The following is a 16044-nucleotide window of genomic DNA, read 5'->3' as shown; positions in this document are numbered from 1 at the left end:
CCTCCAGCGGCCCCAGGTGCCCAGGGTCAGGAGGTTTCAGGAAGACGAAGGCCCAGCTGGCCACGTGCTGGCTGCCCCATGTCTAACCAGGAGAGGAGGGGGCACTGCCAGTCTGTCCTTACAAAGCTGCTCTCCCAGGCAGACACCCACTGGGGACCTTTCTCCCCTTCACTGGTGAGGGCGATTGCCCAGACCACCCTGTGTCTCCAGGTGCTTTGCTGTGACATCAAAGCCCCACAGGGGCAGGGGAGCTGGATACTCCAGCCCTTGCTGCAAAGCCAGCCAGGAGGACAGGGCTGGCAACCACCTGGGCCCAGCGCTCCCATGGGAGCCCAGTGGTTTGGACTGAGGCCAGGCAAGCTGCCGCAGGTGAGCATTAGTGCAGACAGGAATGGGAAGGGGAGGCGGAGGCAGCGCTCAAACCTCAGGCAATTTCTTGCAAAGAAAAAAAGAGAGCAAACAGAAAGTTAAAGTCACTTCAAGGAAAATCAGGCCTCGAGCACATGTGGCCTCGTGCAACAGCAGGAGAGCGTTTATTACCGAGCTCTCTGGGGAGGGGCTGGGTGTGCTGGCCCTGCAGCAGCAGGGAGCCCTGCCTGTGACAGCACCTGGCTTGGGTCCCCCGGAAAGCGAGCTCAGGGGCACAGAAACGCCCCCACTCCCACAGGCACGTGGCTCTTGGGTCTCGGCTGAGGCTGTCTTCTCGCACGTCCGGCGTTTCTTGGGTGGAACGGAAAGAGGGAGGAGGCAGAGCGGCCGCTGCACCTGGCCTCGGGCCCCTACCAGTCCTGGTTGTCCCAGCCATCGTCCACCGTGGGTGGCGGCGTGGCCTTCTTGGCAACTTTGGGCCGGCCCTCCCCGCCACCCCCCCAGGCCTCCCCACCATCACTGTTGTCGCTGATCCTATTGTTGGACGCAGACGCAGAGCCCGAGCCCCACACATCCCAGCTGTCCGAGCTCCTCTTGTCAGCCGAGGCATCCGCGCATGTCCAGCTGTCGCTGCTTGGGGACCGGTGGGCCCTGGCAGGGTCGGTGCTCCCAAAGGACTCCCAGAAGCTCTGGTCGAGGGTGTTCTGGGAGTTGTCCCCACCGCTGTTCTGGTAGCTTGGGCCCTCCGGGGGTCTGGGACAGACAGGGCTCTCTGAGCTCCCAGAACCGGAAGGTCATCACGGGGGCCCCAAGCCATCTGGCCTCCCCTCAGCCTCTCCCTAGCTAAGTCCGAGCTCCAACCCAGAGTCCTGGTCCACGCCCCTCAGGGTCCTGGAGTCATTGTTCTCCTGGGCAGAGGACGCCCAGCCTCGGGGGGGCTCCTCCATGGAGTTGAGGCCGTGGAACCTGATGGAAGGACTCAGGCCACTTGCCACCAGAGCCCACCCTCCATCAGTCCCACCCACATGGAGGATGTTTCAGAGGAAAATGTAAAATACTACTTTCCTGCAACAAATAATGGGAAGAAAACTCAGAGACTTGACCCTTCTCTGTACTGTGGAACCAGCTCAGGACGAGAATTCCTCACCCAACCGCAACCTCACCGCTGAACACGTCCAGCAGTGCTGGGAGGAAGCAGCTGGTCCACGAGCAGGCAGACCAACAGCACCCGCCTTGGCAGAGTGGCTGCCACTCTGGGCCGGGTATAAGCTCGTCCATCAGAGCCCCAGGGTCCCATCCGAGTCAGAGGAGGAGAAAGCTGGCCCACCTGGTTCCCAGCAGGAAGGCCTGGGCAGAGCCCTGAGCGCTGGAGACCCCGAGGAGGTGGGTCAAAGCCCAGGGGCCCTTCCTCTCCCTCAGCCCGTCCAACAAGGGCAAGGCTGAGACCACCCCCGTCACCTGGGCAGCGGTAGCTCCCGAGGTAGAAGGCAGGGCTTCAGAGTAAGAGGCTGAGGGACTGACATGCCTCTCTGCACCTCCAGGGCTCCAGGGGTTTCTGATCGTCACCCAAGACCCTGGGGGAGACGCCTTGCCTCTGAGATCTGGGGGAGATGTCAGAAGGCAGCCCACTTCAGGAATGGACACAGCATACCTGTCTGATGAATCCTCTGCTCTCCCAGAAAAAAAAGTGGTGACGTCCCGCCAGCCCCGGCTGCCAACTCCCTGGACCTGGAAGAGAGCGGAAGACGGCTCAGCCGGGCTCTGCTGGGACTGCGCAGTGTCCAAAGACCAGGGTGAAGATTAGAAATGCAGTGAACCGCCAAACTCAGGCCAGTTTACTGGACAGGATCGGATGGGGACGGCAGGATGCCTGCCGTGTGGGCACAAGAAGCTACGGCCAGGAGAGCCTGAGGAGAGGCTCTGGGCCAGGAAGCAGGACGAATGCGCCCCCACCCACAGCGCCAGGCAGAGAGGCAGGCCACCCACAGCACACTCACCAGGAAGGTTGGCCGCAGCAAGAAAAGAATGAAAGAAAATAGCAACAGGTTAGTGGCTGGGACCGGAGCTCGTCCAGAGGTTTCCATGTTCCTCAGGCTGTCAGCACCGGAGCGCCTGACCCTCCTTGGTCCTACAGGCCCTTTGGGCCAAGAAGAGATGCGCATGAAGCGCTGGCCCTCCCTGCTCACGGTTCCGGGTGCCTTGGAACATGGAGACGCTTCCAGCCAAGCCTGCACGTCAGGCGGGGCTGCCCTACCTTGGACGCCAACTCAGAGAACCCACTGGACACATCATCAAAAATCTTCCCCTCCTTCACCTGGCAGATGGGAACAGCGTCGTCACAGCCCAGCAGTCGCCCACTGCCTGCACTGAAGGCTGCCACCCACCAGCACTGGCACCAGGGGCTCTGTCTCTATGCTGTCCCCTCCCCAGAAGCAAAAGGGAGGGCCGGCCGACCACCCTACAGCCCGGGCCAGTCTCACTGGACCCCCACCCCTGGTGTTCTCTGCGTCGCCCCCTACCTCCCACACAGGCTGGCACTGCCCTGCCCTGCCCACCCCATGTTCCTCTTGCCTGTCTGGGCCTCCAGGGCAAGTGGCAAGATGCATGCCCAGCCACGCAGGAGCAGGGTGCAAGGCCAGGCCTCGCTGACCCAGGATGAGGGCCCATAGGCACCAGTCCCCCAGGGACACCAGGGAGTCTGAGGACCCAAACAGCCCCCAGGAGCAACTGCCCCTCGAACGAGGGCCCAGGGAACTGAACACAGCTGAACACCAGAAGTTCTCCCCATGTTACCTTCTCCTGGGCGGGTTTGAGGACGCTCTCATTCAGACTGTGGCCCAACTCCGAAGCCTGTTAGAAGGAAAGACATGATGAAGAAAAGTTGTGTGCGTGTTGTGGCATGTTCTCTTCAGGACGGCGAACTCTGCCCGTGGAGGGAAGGTGGCTGGCAAGGCCTAGCCACCACCACACGATGCTCCTGGCTGTCGTGGAGGCTGGGCACTGCCGTCCTTGGCCTTTGGGCTCCTGAAGAGCCCCCGCTGTCCCTCATACAGACAGGTGTACTCCCAGTCCCATCTGCCCTCCAGGGGCCCCCAAGGGAGCTCACACAGAAGGGATGGAGCTGGGGGTGGGGGGAGGCCAGGCCAGGCCAGCGGCTCAGGTCGGGAGCAGGCAGGACAATGGGGAGATGACCACAGTGCGGGGCCCTCGCCAGTAGGACTGGACTCTTTCCGATTGTTTGGCTGAAGATAATTAAACCACACCACGAAAAACTCCCTGTGGACCACAGGGTACCCCGGCCCATTGGTCCCCTATGGCAGCCCTGAGCTCTGGATCCCATGCCTCCTGCCTGTGACACGGATGCTCAAATGGGAGCCCATCAAGCTGGGGAGCAGCTCTGAGTGTGAGCACATGGAAGCGCCAACATGCAGGCTGTAGTGCAGGCGCGTGCCGGATACATGGGGCGGCTAAGGGGGCATGCACAAGCACAGACGGGGCCTTACCAGCTCTGGCTGCTGCTTGGAACCCCAGAACTTTACCCAGACAGCGTGGGGAGACAGGGGTGGGGGAAGAGAGAGAGCAAGGCGGTAGGCGCCACAGTCGCGACAACCAGGACAGGGTCCCACGGGCACCGCACCCTCTCTAGACCCAGCCCCTCCCACCTGACCCTCCCAGGATGACAGGAGCAGGCTGGGTGGAAGTCAAGTGAAATGGGGGCTTAGAGACGTCCCTGAGTGGGGCTGGGGGAGCTCAGCCCTCAGGGTGGGAGGGGCCCACATGGCTCGGAGGCTCCTCCGCCGGCCCCCAAAGCCATTACCCCAAGTCCTGAACCCAGCCCAGGGCCAGACATCACGCAGGAGACCACCAGGACTGCGAGCCAAGGTTTGAAAACAAGACAAACAGCGGGCCCCGACGCAACCACAGGAAGGGGGAACACCAATAGAGACGAGGAACGCTGTATCCCTGGGACAAAACCCCCATGCCCAGGGGGTGCTGGGTCTCCCGCCCACGGCTGCCCAGACCCAGCGCAGGGCCTCCTTCCCCACAAGGCCAAGGTGGAGTGGCCTCCACCTCCCAAACCCACAGGCGCCTGAAGTAACATGCAGATGTGGGAGCCTGAGAGACAACTCCGTGCGGGCCCGTGGGCGCCTGACTGCTGGTGTAAAACACTCCTCCCCTGACACAGGGCACATGGAGGCCACCCAGCCTAGAAGCAGCCCCATAGTGCCCACGCAAAGGTTTCTTCCGGTACCTTCTGACTTGCTTGGGACCCGAACTTTGTCGCCTGGAAGGAAGTACAAAGAGGGTTTTCTGATCAGCTGCCCGACACTGGCTGCTGGAGCTGCGCATCTGCAGGGCCTGGGTGCTCAGGCCCGTTTCCTGATGGCCACGAGGACTGGCACTCACCCCACAGTGGCTCTCAGGCCCCGCAAAGCTGCCCTCTACCCCTGCTCCCCCAGGAGCTAGACCACCAGGGTAGGGTAGGGGCGCCCAGGGCAAGGGAGCAGGCCCGACGCCGACCTTTGCACTCTGGACACAGGGCCCCCAGGCGGGGTGGGGCCTTGTCCAGCGGGCTCTGCTGTTCACTGCTGAGCACAACTGGTCATACTTCTCACCTCTCCCCAGCACCCTGGGTGCTCTCAGGGCCCCGGCAGAGGGGCCACTCACAGAAACCCCCGTGGGGCAGACGAACTTGTGGCTGGAGCCCCGTCAGGACCCCTGGCTGCCTAGCCTGTGGTGTTGCAGGACAGCCTGGTACTTACGCCCTCCTTGGCCGCTGAGGCGAACCTGCTGGCTCCGGTAGCAAAGCTGCTCCAGCCCTGCAAGGAAGCCACACACAAGCCATGTGGCAGCTCCACACGCAGACACAGGAGAGCATCCTTCGCACCCATGCTCCGTGGGAAAGACACAGCTAGGGGCCCCAGAAGCAGCTCAGGTCCACTCCCTGGAGACAGGCCTTCCCACCAGGCCGCAGGGGTCATGAAACCTGTTCTGAGTCCAAGGTAATTTCCCCTGAGCCTCCACAACAGAAGCCAGTCATTTGGATTAAATCCCCACTGAGCCTGTGCCTCCTGGGGAGATGTGGAGTGACCCTCATGAGGAGCTGACAAAAGATGCTCAGCTTCTGGGGGTAGGATGGAAGGGACACGGGGACACAAACTTCACACCCTGGGAGGCGCTTCTGAAAAACAGGCCAGGCTGACGGCCCCTTCTCCCCTGGAGCAGACTCAGCCCAGAACCCATGCAACAGGGTGGCCCTGCCAGGAGGGGCAGCCAGGCAGGCTCCACTCAGAGCCCGAGGTCTCCGGGGAAAACATGCCTTGTTAAACCTGGGGCACGTGTCTTATACATTGTAGCCAAAGTAAATGAAAGACAAAACACAAGTGGGATTAAACCCCGTAAGCCCAGCTTTAAGGTGTGAGGTCAGTGAAGGAAAGGGGAGTGGGCCACTGCAATCCTAGGATGGCTGGTCTCCAGGAGGCCCTGGGGCGTCGGGGCGGGGGGCACTGGGACAGCATCCTCACCGAGTAGAGGGACGACATGGCGCTGTTGAGGAAGTCGTCTTCCCTCTTTGGAGGCGGCACCGTGTTCCCAAACCCCACATAACGGTTCTCCTGGGCCCTGGGGGACACAGGCAACAGGCTTGCTGCTCCTGACAGCCACAGGGTGCAGAGGCATCCAGACCCAGATATCAGGTCACTGCTGGAAGTGGGACACACTCGTCCACAGGCCAGGCAGGTTCCAGGGAGGAATCACGTCCTTTCTCTCAGTGGTTTTCTCACTCAAGCACCCTCCTGAAGCTGCCACTCAGGACTCCACAGGGCCTGCCAATCTTGCACCCACCACACACATGGGCAGGAGCCCCAGCCACTCTCACAGTGCCCCCTGCCCCCAGCCTCCCCTGAGCCCGCCTGAAACCCTACCCTTGATAGGAACCAAGGTCATCATTCAGCCAGTCTTCAAAAGCCTTGTCCCCAGAGGCGGTGGAGTTCTGCACCTGGCCAGAGGCTCTGCAATGGTGGGTCAAAAGTAAGAGGCCAACAGAGGGTGGGTACATGCCCGCAGGGGTCTCTGGGAGGTGCAGTCACGCCCACCTGCTCATGCCTGGCTCCTCTGAACACTAAGCTCTGAGCAGAAGGCAGCTCAAGCTTAGGCTCAGCAGCTGAAACTGGTGAGAAGTAAGGGAGGCGCGGCTCTGGGGGGACGGGGGCCACAGGGGCTCCATGCCGGCCTGAGCCTGCAGGGGGGCCGCAGGGAAACCAGGGGGACCAAGGCCACAGCAAGCACTGGGCCACAGTCTGGAGCCCTTCTGACCAGAATCTCACTACTGAAGAGAGAGGAGGAAGGGGCTGGGCTGAACCCAGCACAGAGCTGGCCAGAAGGCTGGATGAGGAGCTACCGGTGGGCAGAGGACAGCAGTGTCCTGGGTTGAGGCGGAGTCCAGCTCTGGGCGGGTGATGACTCCAGAGACCATTCTTTGCCTTCGGCCAGAGCAGCCACCTGCCAAGGGAACCTGGGTCAGAGAGCAGGGGCCCATCAAGGTGGCCTAAATGCTCCTGACCGCAGTGCACTCCCTGCCCCCCACACAGCCCCTCTGGCTTTACACCACGGGCTGGGGGCTCTGCTGGGTGTGGACGCCAAACGGGCAAGCTCTTAGTCTCTGAGGCCCTCTTTCTACACCCCGAACGATGGGCCTCCCCCGCAGGCACTGAAGTTCTCAGGGGAGCTTTAGCTGCATGCACAGAGGTGTCTGGACACAGTGCTTCCCGGAATCTGGGAGGAAAGCCCATCCTCAGCCCAGTAAACCACAGGCCCCCCAAGTCCTCCAGGTGGGAAGAGCCAAGGCCATGCATGCTGTCTCCATGCAGATGGCACGCGGCCTCCATGTTGTGGTCAGAACCACAGGGGATCTCAGTGCCCGTGGCCGGAGCAGCCTCCACGTGGCGAGCGGCCTGCCTCACCCGGTCCCTGAAGAGGGCAGCAGCCCTGCTGTTGTACTTCTCCTGCAGCGACCAGCAGGGGTCGTAGTCCTCCTGAGACTCCAGGAACTCCCGGAACCGAGCGTTTCCGCCCGCCTTCATCTTCTCCAGCTCCACGTCCTTCCACTTGTCCATCGTGACAGAGCGGACGAAGCTGCACAGCAGAGGGCTGGCCTCATCACCTATATCGCCCCCTGACTCAGAGCCCGGGGGTGAAAGGGGCCGACCTACATGGGGGCCCACTCCTCCCCACCCCTGCGCACTGACCTGAGGTGAACCCCAAGCCCACGGTGCTTCCCCGAGCACTCCAGGCAGATCCAGATGCCATAGGTCACGCTCACCCACTGTGGGTTGAAGGCGCCACACTCGAAACACACCTGCGGAGGGTGTCCAGGGGCTTGTCCAGAGGCTGAGGCAGGACCCAGGGACCCCCAAGACCCAGTGGTGGCCCCAAGAGCAAGAACAGGGAGGCTGGTTATGAGGCCAACGGTGACAGGGAGTGAGGACCCCAAGACCACACACTACCCCGAGAGGTTCCTGAAACCTGAACTGGGTGTCGAGGAAAAGCAGATGCTTACATTGTTTTCATCTTGCGCCCGAACTTCCTTAAGAACCTTCCTGGTTCTTGGGCTGGCCATGGTGCTGAGAAAAACAAGATTTTCACAAGAAAATCAACCGCCAGTGCAAACACACTACAAGATATAACCTCAAGGAACCCCAAGAAGCTGCTTGGAAGCTGTTAGGGAATAGGACAACTCACTACAGGCAGCGTGGAGGCCCCTCACTGCGGGAACCTGCTCTCCAGGCGCAAGGAAAAGCCCAAAGTAGTGTGGATGCTGCCAGGCCAATAAAGTGATCATGAGCAGTAACGTGCAGTTACTAGAGGCCACTTACCACGTCGCATCAAGACTGTGTAATTTATGGAATGTCGGTTTCCAGTGAAGCTCCTAGCAAAGGGCTGGGCTTTATAAAATGTGCTCAGAACTGGCTGCTAAATCTCTTTTCCTGCCTTCAGGGCAACATACTGGACTCAGGCTGATGGTACTTGAAGTCAGGGAGCCCCACATTTTTGGTCCCGGCAACGCCCCACCTGCCTCAAGCCAGCACAGGGAGGCTCCAGGCCTGGGGCAGAAGTGGTGGTCCTGACTGACATGGGACGAGGCTGGCCTCCCAGGGGCCATCTGAAGGACGGAGATGACAGAGAGCATGGCCACAGCAGGGCATGGGCAGGGGCCTATGGACCTGCAGATCTGTCACAATGCCTCATGGGGACACTGTGGGAAATAGCAGCCACACAGCCTGGGCTGAAGAGAAAAGCCATCTCTTCACAGATCTCCTAGCTTTGGCCAAGTTCAAGTTCAATGGTGGCCTGTTTAATTCATGACCAGGAAAGTTGATACAGTAAGAATCAAGCCAGGGAGGGAAAGGGTGCCCAGCACAGTGCTGGATGTAAACTAACCCTAACCTGGCCGGGGTCCTGGGACCAGAGTGTGCACACTGTCCCTCCAGCTTCCCCGGCAGGACGTGTCTTGTCGAGGACACATAGGCCACTGTCAGAGACAGAGCCACACGCCTGCGTCGCTAGCAGTGTTTGCAACCTCTGACCTCACGCCCACTGTCTGAGAGGGGCCTGTTCCCACCAGCTTCCCTGCCAATGCAATGGCATGAAAACCCAGGAGCATCTTGGTCCGCATCTGCCTGTTACCTTCAGTTACTCCTCAAGGGGACCCAGCTTGTCCCCACAACCATGCTTCCTGAATCTAGAATGCCAAACACTCACAGGACACAGGCAAACAGAAGTCAAAACTAGGATGAGCCTGCCCTGAACGTGTAGTTGTGTAAAAGAAGGCAGAGTGAGGACTGGCAGAATGACAGCGGGGGAAAGTCACATGAAAGTGAATGAGGTGGGCTGGATTTAAGAGCAACTGTTTTTTTGCATAAGAAGACCCTTTAATTCTGTGAAATCCTAACTTTAATACATGAGAAACAAATACCTTCTTTCAAAACCATCAGATCAGATCAGATCAGATCAGTCGCTCAGTTGTGTCCGACTCTTTGCGACCCCATGAATCGCAGCACGCCAGGCCTCCCTGTCCATCATCAACTCTCGGAGTTCACTGAGACTCACGTCCATCGAGTCAGTGATGCCATCCAGCCATCTCATCCTCTGTCGTCCCCTTCTCCTCCTGCCCCCAATCCCTCCCAGCATCAGAGTCTTTTCCAATGAGTCAACTCTTCGCATGAGGTGGCCAAAGTTTATCTTGAAAAAGAATCCAAGAACTCCTGCTTTAATACTTGAAATCAAGATGGTAACACACAGCTCTCTGCAAGAGGACGAGGCTTCAGTAAATGGTGAACCAAGACATTTTTTCTCAGCTCATGAGAGAAGCCACTTGTCAGACCTTAGAACATTGCTCCCTAAGTGGGAACTTCTTCAAGACCTGAGATTAAAAGGGATGACTTAAGCACACTGTTGGGGCTGTCACCAGCGACAGGGACAAATCATGCTGATCTTTCTCTGAAACCACCTGAGCACTCAAAGCACCTACATGGAAGGACCACCGTTTCTCATCCTAAAGCACTGTTACTTGTGCACTTCTGCAGGGTGGGGAAGGGATGCCAAGGCCAACTTCAACACTACTTATCCCCTGGACCATTATGACAGCCCCATTTGGCACAGAAACCCATGGTGGCTGGACCCTTAAGCTTGCACCAAATGAGCACAATTAACTCTCACGTCTGTGGCAGGCGAGAAGCTGTTTAACAGGGCAGATGAGAAACACAGTCCTTCTACTAGAGGTACATAAACTGAGGGAGGATTCCAAAGTCCTCTCTCGGTTTCCCCTCCCTCCCGCAACACCGTCACCCACGGCCAAGGGGTGGCTGCCGCTCCCGATGAGACAGGCCTCTTAAACACCGAGAGGAGGATCCTTCCCTCTGAAGAGTGGAAGACCCTTCAGAACTCAGAAAGAGGCCTGACCGGACCCTAAGTCCGGACCACGTCTTGGATCCGAAGGAGGGGACGGGGCAGGGCCGGCTGGCCCTACGGAAGGGGTGCAGGTGAACAAGGGCCCGTGACAGTCTCAGAGGAAAGAAGGTTGGGGATCTGGGGCGCCCTGCAGGGTGGGTGGGGGTCTGGGCGGGGACGGCCGGAGGAGGGGTGCTGCGTTGGGGGGTGGGGACTTGAAGGGGGGCCGTGGACCAGCCCCGGAACGACTGGGGGAGGGCGAGGTCGGCGCTTCCAAATCCTGTGGATGGCTGCCTCGAGATGGGTGGGGGTCTGGCGGGGGTGGCCACCGGGAGGGGCCGTGGACCAGCCCCAGGGGGAACCAGGACCTCTAGGTCTAGGTCGCGCGCTTACCGGGCAGGGCGCTAGATCCTTTCCGCCTGGTCGGGCTGGGGTCAGGGCGGGGGTCTCGGCGGGGGTCGGGCCAGGGTCTGCCGCGCCGCGAACTGCACAGAGGACGCGCGCCGGCCGCCCACCCGGTCGCCACCCGCTTCCGGCTACGTCGCGCTTCGCAGGGTCTCACGGGAAGCCGGGGGCGGGCCGGCGGGGGCGGGACTTCCGTCCTGCCAGCTGGGCCGGAAGCGCGACCCTGCTCCGTCGCTATAGGGACGCGTCCTCCTCCGGGCTGCTGTGCCAGAGCTGTTAGTCCAGCAGGGACCGCGGTGTTCTGGGGACCGACGGTCATTCTCACCGGCACTGCCCCGTCAGAATTCAGACGGGATAAAGATGGCCTGCTCAAATTAGGATGATTCATGGGCGTTTACTTACAAGGGGGCTGATTAGGAGAGTGTGAGCAGGTTTAGGGCACCGCAGGACTTCTGCGGGAACCCAGTGCTGGAGCAGCAGAGCTGTGACGTCAACAGGCTCCAAGGGGATGGGAGAGGTTCCGACTCTGGAAGGACAGTGTCCTCGGCGCCGCGGCCCCAGAGGCGCTGTCATCTCTGGTTGTGGGCATGGCGAGCCCAAGGTGATCCAGTAGGAAAAGATACAGGAGTGAACACCGGCTTCTATGGTCTCTTGCCCTCTGGTCTCCTGATTTTGCCTCCCACTGGCCAAGCCCACAGGTGTAATCTGAGGTAGAGAAGGATGGGGGTGGATGTGGAGAGCAGCTGGAGATGTTGCAAGCAGGCTGCCAAGCAGTGTAAATAGTAGGGTCCCAAGTATGGGAACTATGACTGTAGGAAGAGTAACTGTCCAGACTGGTGATCTCTCTCTGGGGAGTGTAACTGCAAGTGATGTTTGGTTTTGTTTTTACTTTGTGCTTTTTTGTATATCCACACATTCTGCATTTATCTGTGTAACTTTTGGAGTGATCCAGTTGCCTGGTAGCTCAGCTGGTAAAGTATCCGCCTGCAATGCAGGAGACCCCGTTTTGATTCCTGGGTCGGGAAGATCCCCTGAAGAAGGGACAGGCTACCCACTCCAGTATTCTTGAGCTTCCCTGGTGGCTCAGATGGTAAAGAATCTGCCTGCAATGCAAGAGACCTGGGTTCCATCCTGGGTTGGGAAGATCCCCTGGAATAGGGCACGGCAACCCACTCCAGTATTCTTGCCTAGAGAATCCCCATAGACAGAGGAGCCTGCCAGGCTACAGACTTGCAGAGTCTGATAAGACCGAGCGCCTAAGCACAGTATGAACATTTTTACTGAGGTATAATTTACATTCAGTGATTTACACTCAATAGGTTTTGAGAAATGGATACCCCAGTGTAACCTCCACCATAGAATATTTCCATTACAGGCAACTACTGTTCTTATTTTTATCCCCATTTCTTAGTTTTCCTGTCCTAGAACTTTACATAAACAGAATCATTCAATAAGTACTCTTTCAAATGGTTTCTTTCACTTAATATTTCAGCTCTTCATTCCTTTTTTTGCTGAATACTATTCCATTCAATGAACATATCTCACTTATCCACTCACATATTGGACAATGGAGTCATTTCTGGGTCTTGACTATTGTGGATAAAGCTACCCTGAAATTCACACACAAGCCTTTTGGTGGGTGTATCTTAACATTTTGTTTGCACAATTACCTAGACGTAAAGTTCTTGGGTGATGGGGGAAGTGTGTATTGAATTTCATAAGAAATTGTGAATCAGTCTTCCAAAATGGGGGCACCATCTCATGCCCCAGCAGCAGTGTGAGGGGGCCAGTGTTTGCAGGTACTCTGAATTATATCTCATTTGTAATTCCCTCCACTGCTGGTTGAAAGTTGCCCTGGAGGTTTACCTTGGCTTCCTGGCCAGTCTAGCCTGCCCTGTGCCCAGCTTGGCATGAGCACATCTTGCAGTCAGGGGAAGCCCTCAGGAAGGAGCCAGCAGGTCTCACAGGGAGAAGCCGCTGGCATGCACAGAAACAAGAGGGCTGAGGTGATGTGGACAGAGCACTCATAGAGTCTACATAGGGGCACTGTGAGGCAGTGTAGATTTCAGCACAAGACCCTGGGCTTCAGAGAGCCAGAGCCCCGTGCTGGATTCCTTACATGAGCTTCCTGGAGGAGGAGGTGTGAAGGATGTTGAAAGGTAGGAGAGGAAAAGGGAAAGTGGTCCTGGAAAGGGCACAGCCGAAGAATTGATGCTTTCGAATTCGGTATTGGAGAAGACTCTCGAGAGTCCCTTGGGCAGCCAGGAGATCAAACCAGTCAATTCTAAGGGAATCAGCCCTGAATATTCATTGGAAGGACTGATGCTGAAGTTCCAATCCTTTGGCCACCTGACGTGAAGACCCAACTGAGTGGAAAAGATCCCAATGCTGGGAAAGATTGAGGGCAGGAGGAGAAGCGGGCAACAAAGGATGAGATGGTTGTATGGCATCACTGACTCAATGGACATGAGTTTGAGCAAACTCTAAGAGATAGTGAAAGACAGGGAAGTCTGGCATGCTGCAGTCCATGGGGTCGCAAGAGTTGGACCCAACTGAGCAACTGAACAACAGCAACAAGAGTAAACACCGAGCAGAGGCTAGATGTTTAGTTTTCTGACTACAAAGCTAAAAGTCAATCCCCACTCCACCACTGGGGAGCCTAGGGCCACGGTCTTTCCCAGAGCCAAAAGCAGAGGGAGGGCCCTCCAAGGACAGGGAAGCCTGCCACCTTGCAGCAGCTGTCACGCCCTTGCCTTTCTCTGCCATCTCAAGTCTGGCACAATGACCAAGTGACAGAGGAGAAATCTGGGTATGACATGGTGAATGGTGCTGAACATGGAACTGCAAATTGAAGGTGTTTTATTGCCCCATCTAAAACACATAGGTAATTTGTTTTCTTTCGGAACCACCAGCAGTCCATTAACTTCCAGTCAGAGTAACATGATCATCTTAGTGGTTTCCTCCCCAGGGCTCCTGAAGTTCTCGATGTGAATAAATTGAAGGGAACACAAGAGCAGCAAAATGAAAACCTCAGAGTAAATGGCTCCGCGAGGCAAGGGCCAGCCCAAGCCACACAGTCCACCTGCAAAGTCACCACAGGCCCCCTCGGGTGTGGGCCTGTGGAGGCACTTTGCAATGCCCACATGGTGTTGACTCTCACTGTGTGAGTGCTGGGTCAGCTTTGGTGGATTTGACCAGATTGTTCACAGAGCCCTTGTACCAAATGCCCTGATGCCGGTGCACCCGTTTCTTAGGTACAACACCTCCCGGCTGAGCGTCATCGGTAGCTATCTTTGCCACACTGTGAACATATGTGTTATCACTGCTGCTTTGATTTCCAGTTTCATAATGGTGGTGGAGCTGGGCACATGCTCACTGGCCAGTGGACACGTGCCTGGTTTCTGTGCTCTGTCTGTTTCTATCCTCCACTGACCACCTTCCACAGCCAGTGCCTCCCTGAAGTGGACCCATCCTTCATCTGAGAGACAGGCATGGGGCTGGCTCAGACTGGGGCTGTCACACTCCTGGCCTCTGGCCTCTGGCCTGCTGTATGGATGGACTTGGCCCCACATGAAGAAAGGCCTGGTCGACCTGGCCTATCTGACCCCTGCCCCTGGCTCTGAAGATGCACAGGGAAGAACTGTGCCCTGGGATAAAGGAGGTGGAAGGAAGTCGGAATGTGGCCGTGCTGATTCTCGAGACCATGCATCACTGCAGAGCACAGCTGTCTCTGAACCTGAGTTGTCTTCATCCTAAAACACCCAGGAACTTGCAGTTGTGCCAGAGGACACTTGGTTACTCAGGCTAAGGAGTCATAGCTAAGAATGTGTTAAGACAGGGACAGCTTCTCAGATTGCAGACCTGAGGGCTTAGATCCCAGGGCTATGACAGGAAGACCCATATACCCCCTGCCTTAGCCCTTCCCATGCCTACCTTAGTCAAGAATCTGTCCAAATTCTAGTTAGATACAGAAAACCTAACCCCACATGGCTTAAATAACAAAAGGATGCTATTGGCTCATGTGGTGAAAAGCCCAGTGGTAATCTGGCTTTTGGATGAGGTTTGATCCAGCAGCTCAACAGCATTACTAAGAACCAGGTTTCTCTCTGTATGTTTGCTCTGCTGTCTCATTTTCATCTGAAGGTCCCCAATATGCAGCTCCTAATGCTGTAAGCTCTGTGGTTCACATCCCAGCCAAAAGCCCAAGATGCAGTCGCTTGGGTCACGTGTCCACTTCTGAACCAACAACAGGCCAAAGGGATGGAATGTGCTGACCAGCGGCATCTAAGACCCAGGCTTCAGCCCTGAAGCCCCAGAGGGAGGCAGGTTCCCAGGACTGCAAGGGCTCAACAGAAGTCTGAGGGGTGGGGGAGCAAGCAGTCTACACCTGTCTCACAGCCCACCATGTTCCCTGGGGGTCAGGTGAGCTCTCCCTGTGGCCAAAGTTGAAGTGGGGATTTCGTGGCTCCCTTCTGTGTCCCCGGGGCCCAGCCTGAGCCCAGCCAGCTTGGCATGAATGCTGGAGATGCCTGGGTGGGGCTCTTTCCATCTCCTCTTCTCTCTGGGGCTGGGTAGGAGGGATGGGGTGGGGAACTGCTGCTGGAAGGAAGGAGGAAACCAGTGTAGGTGAAGGGCAACTTGTCTGTCCAGAGAAGCAGGAACTCAGCCTGAGGGTGGGAGGGAAGAAGGGTTTCAGGTGGACTGACGCCACCTGCTGAGCTGCCCCTCACCTAGTGTGTCCCTTCCCTCTCCCACCCATACGGCCACTCTGTTCGGGTCCTGCTCCTCCCTGGGGTCTAACCAGGGCCTTGTGCCCCCTCCAGGCATGAGGCACACTTGACCATGACTCACACTGACAGAGAACCCAGAGGCTCTCTATGACCAGGGGAGAAGGCCCAACCCAGCTGTGCCCACACCTCTGACCCCCACCTTAACTGCCTCCATCTCTCTTGTTCAGTCCCACCTCCACACCTGTGACCTGGGGGTCCTCGTGTAGTCCTCCCTCCAGTTAGCACAGGAGGGACTGCAACCCAGGGTCTCCCTCCACCTCCAGCCTGATCCTGGCCTGGCCTGCAGGCCCCCCACGGTGCCTGGGAAGGTGAACTCCCATAGGCTGGCCACCCCCTCCTCTTCCTCCTGGGCCCTCAGCTCCAGGAGGCAGACCTCTGAGCACTTGACCTGGCCCAGGAAGCCTCAGTGATTGAGTGTGCCTGGGGCTCCATTAGGAAGGAGGCTGGTTGGTTGGGTCCCGCGAGGGCCTGGGGGCAAGTGCAGGAGGTATGGGGTGGGGGCGGGATATCCTGGACACTATGGGGTGGGTTG

At 57.8% G+C, this 16044-nt stretch overlaps 1 protein-coding gene across 7 annotated transcripts; it reads right to left on the bottom strand.

Moving 5' to 3' along the window:
• Positions 1-500: 500 nt before the first annotated feature.
• On the bottom strand, positions 501-10862 carry ARFGAP1 (ADP ribosylation factor GTPase activating protein 1). 7 transcript variants are annotated; one of them, XM_027559116.1, is made up of 14 exons: positions 10711-10862; positions 7928-7991; positions 7617-7726; positions 7332-7503; positions 6770-6870; positions 6294-6380; positions 5895-5991; positions 5133-5189; positions 4622-4654; positions 3873-3902; positions 3163-3219; positions 2624-2683; positions 2021-2097; positions 501-1122 (listed from the first exon to the last, which is right to left on the bottom strand). In XM_027559116.1, the coding sequence occupies exons 2-14, from the start codon at positions 7985-7987 to the stop codon at positions 780-782; spliced, it is 1284 nt and encodes a 427-aa protein (XP_027414917.1). In that variant the 5' UTR covers positions 7988-7991; positions 10711-10862; the 3' UTR covers positions 501-779. The 7 variants fall into 7 exon arrangements, with proteins under 7 accessions (XP_027414917.1, XP_027414918.1, XP_027414920.1 ...); XM_027559117.1 differs by lacking the exon at positions 10711-10862 and adding an exon at positions 9344-9362; XM_027559119.1 differs by lacking the exon at positions 2624-2683.
• Between the last annotated feature and the right edge of the window lie 5182 nt (positions 10863-16044).

The sequence above is a fragment of the Bos indicus x Bos taurus genome, chromosome 13 (assembly GCF_003369695.1).
Source record: "Bos indicus x Bos taurus breed Angus x Brahman F1 hybrid chromosome 13, Bos_hybrid_MaternalHap_v2.0, whole genome shotgun sequence".
In the NCBI taxonomy this organism is placed as follows: domain Eukaryota; kingdom Metazoa; phylum Chordata; class Mammalia; order Artiodactyla; family Bovidae; genus Bos; species Bos indicus x Bos taurus.
This window is presented reverse-complemented; position numbering and strand designations above follow the sequence as displayed.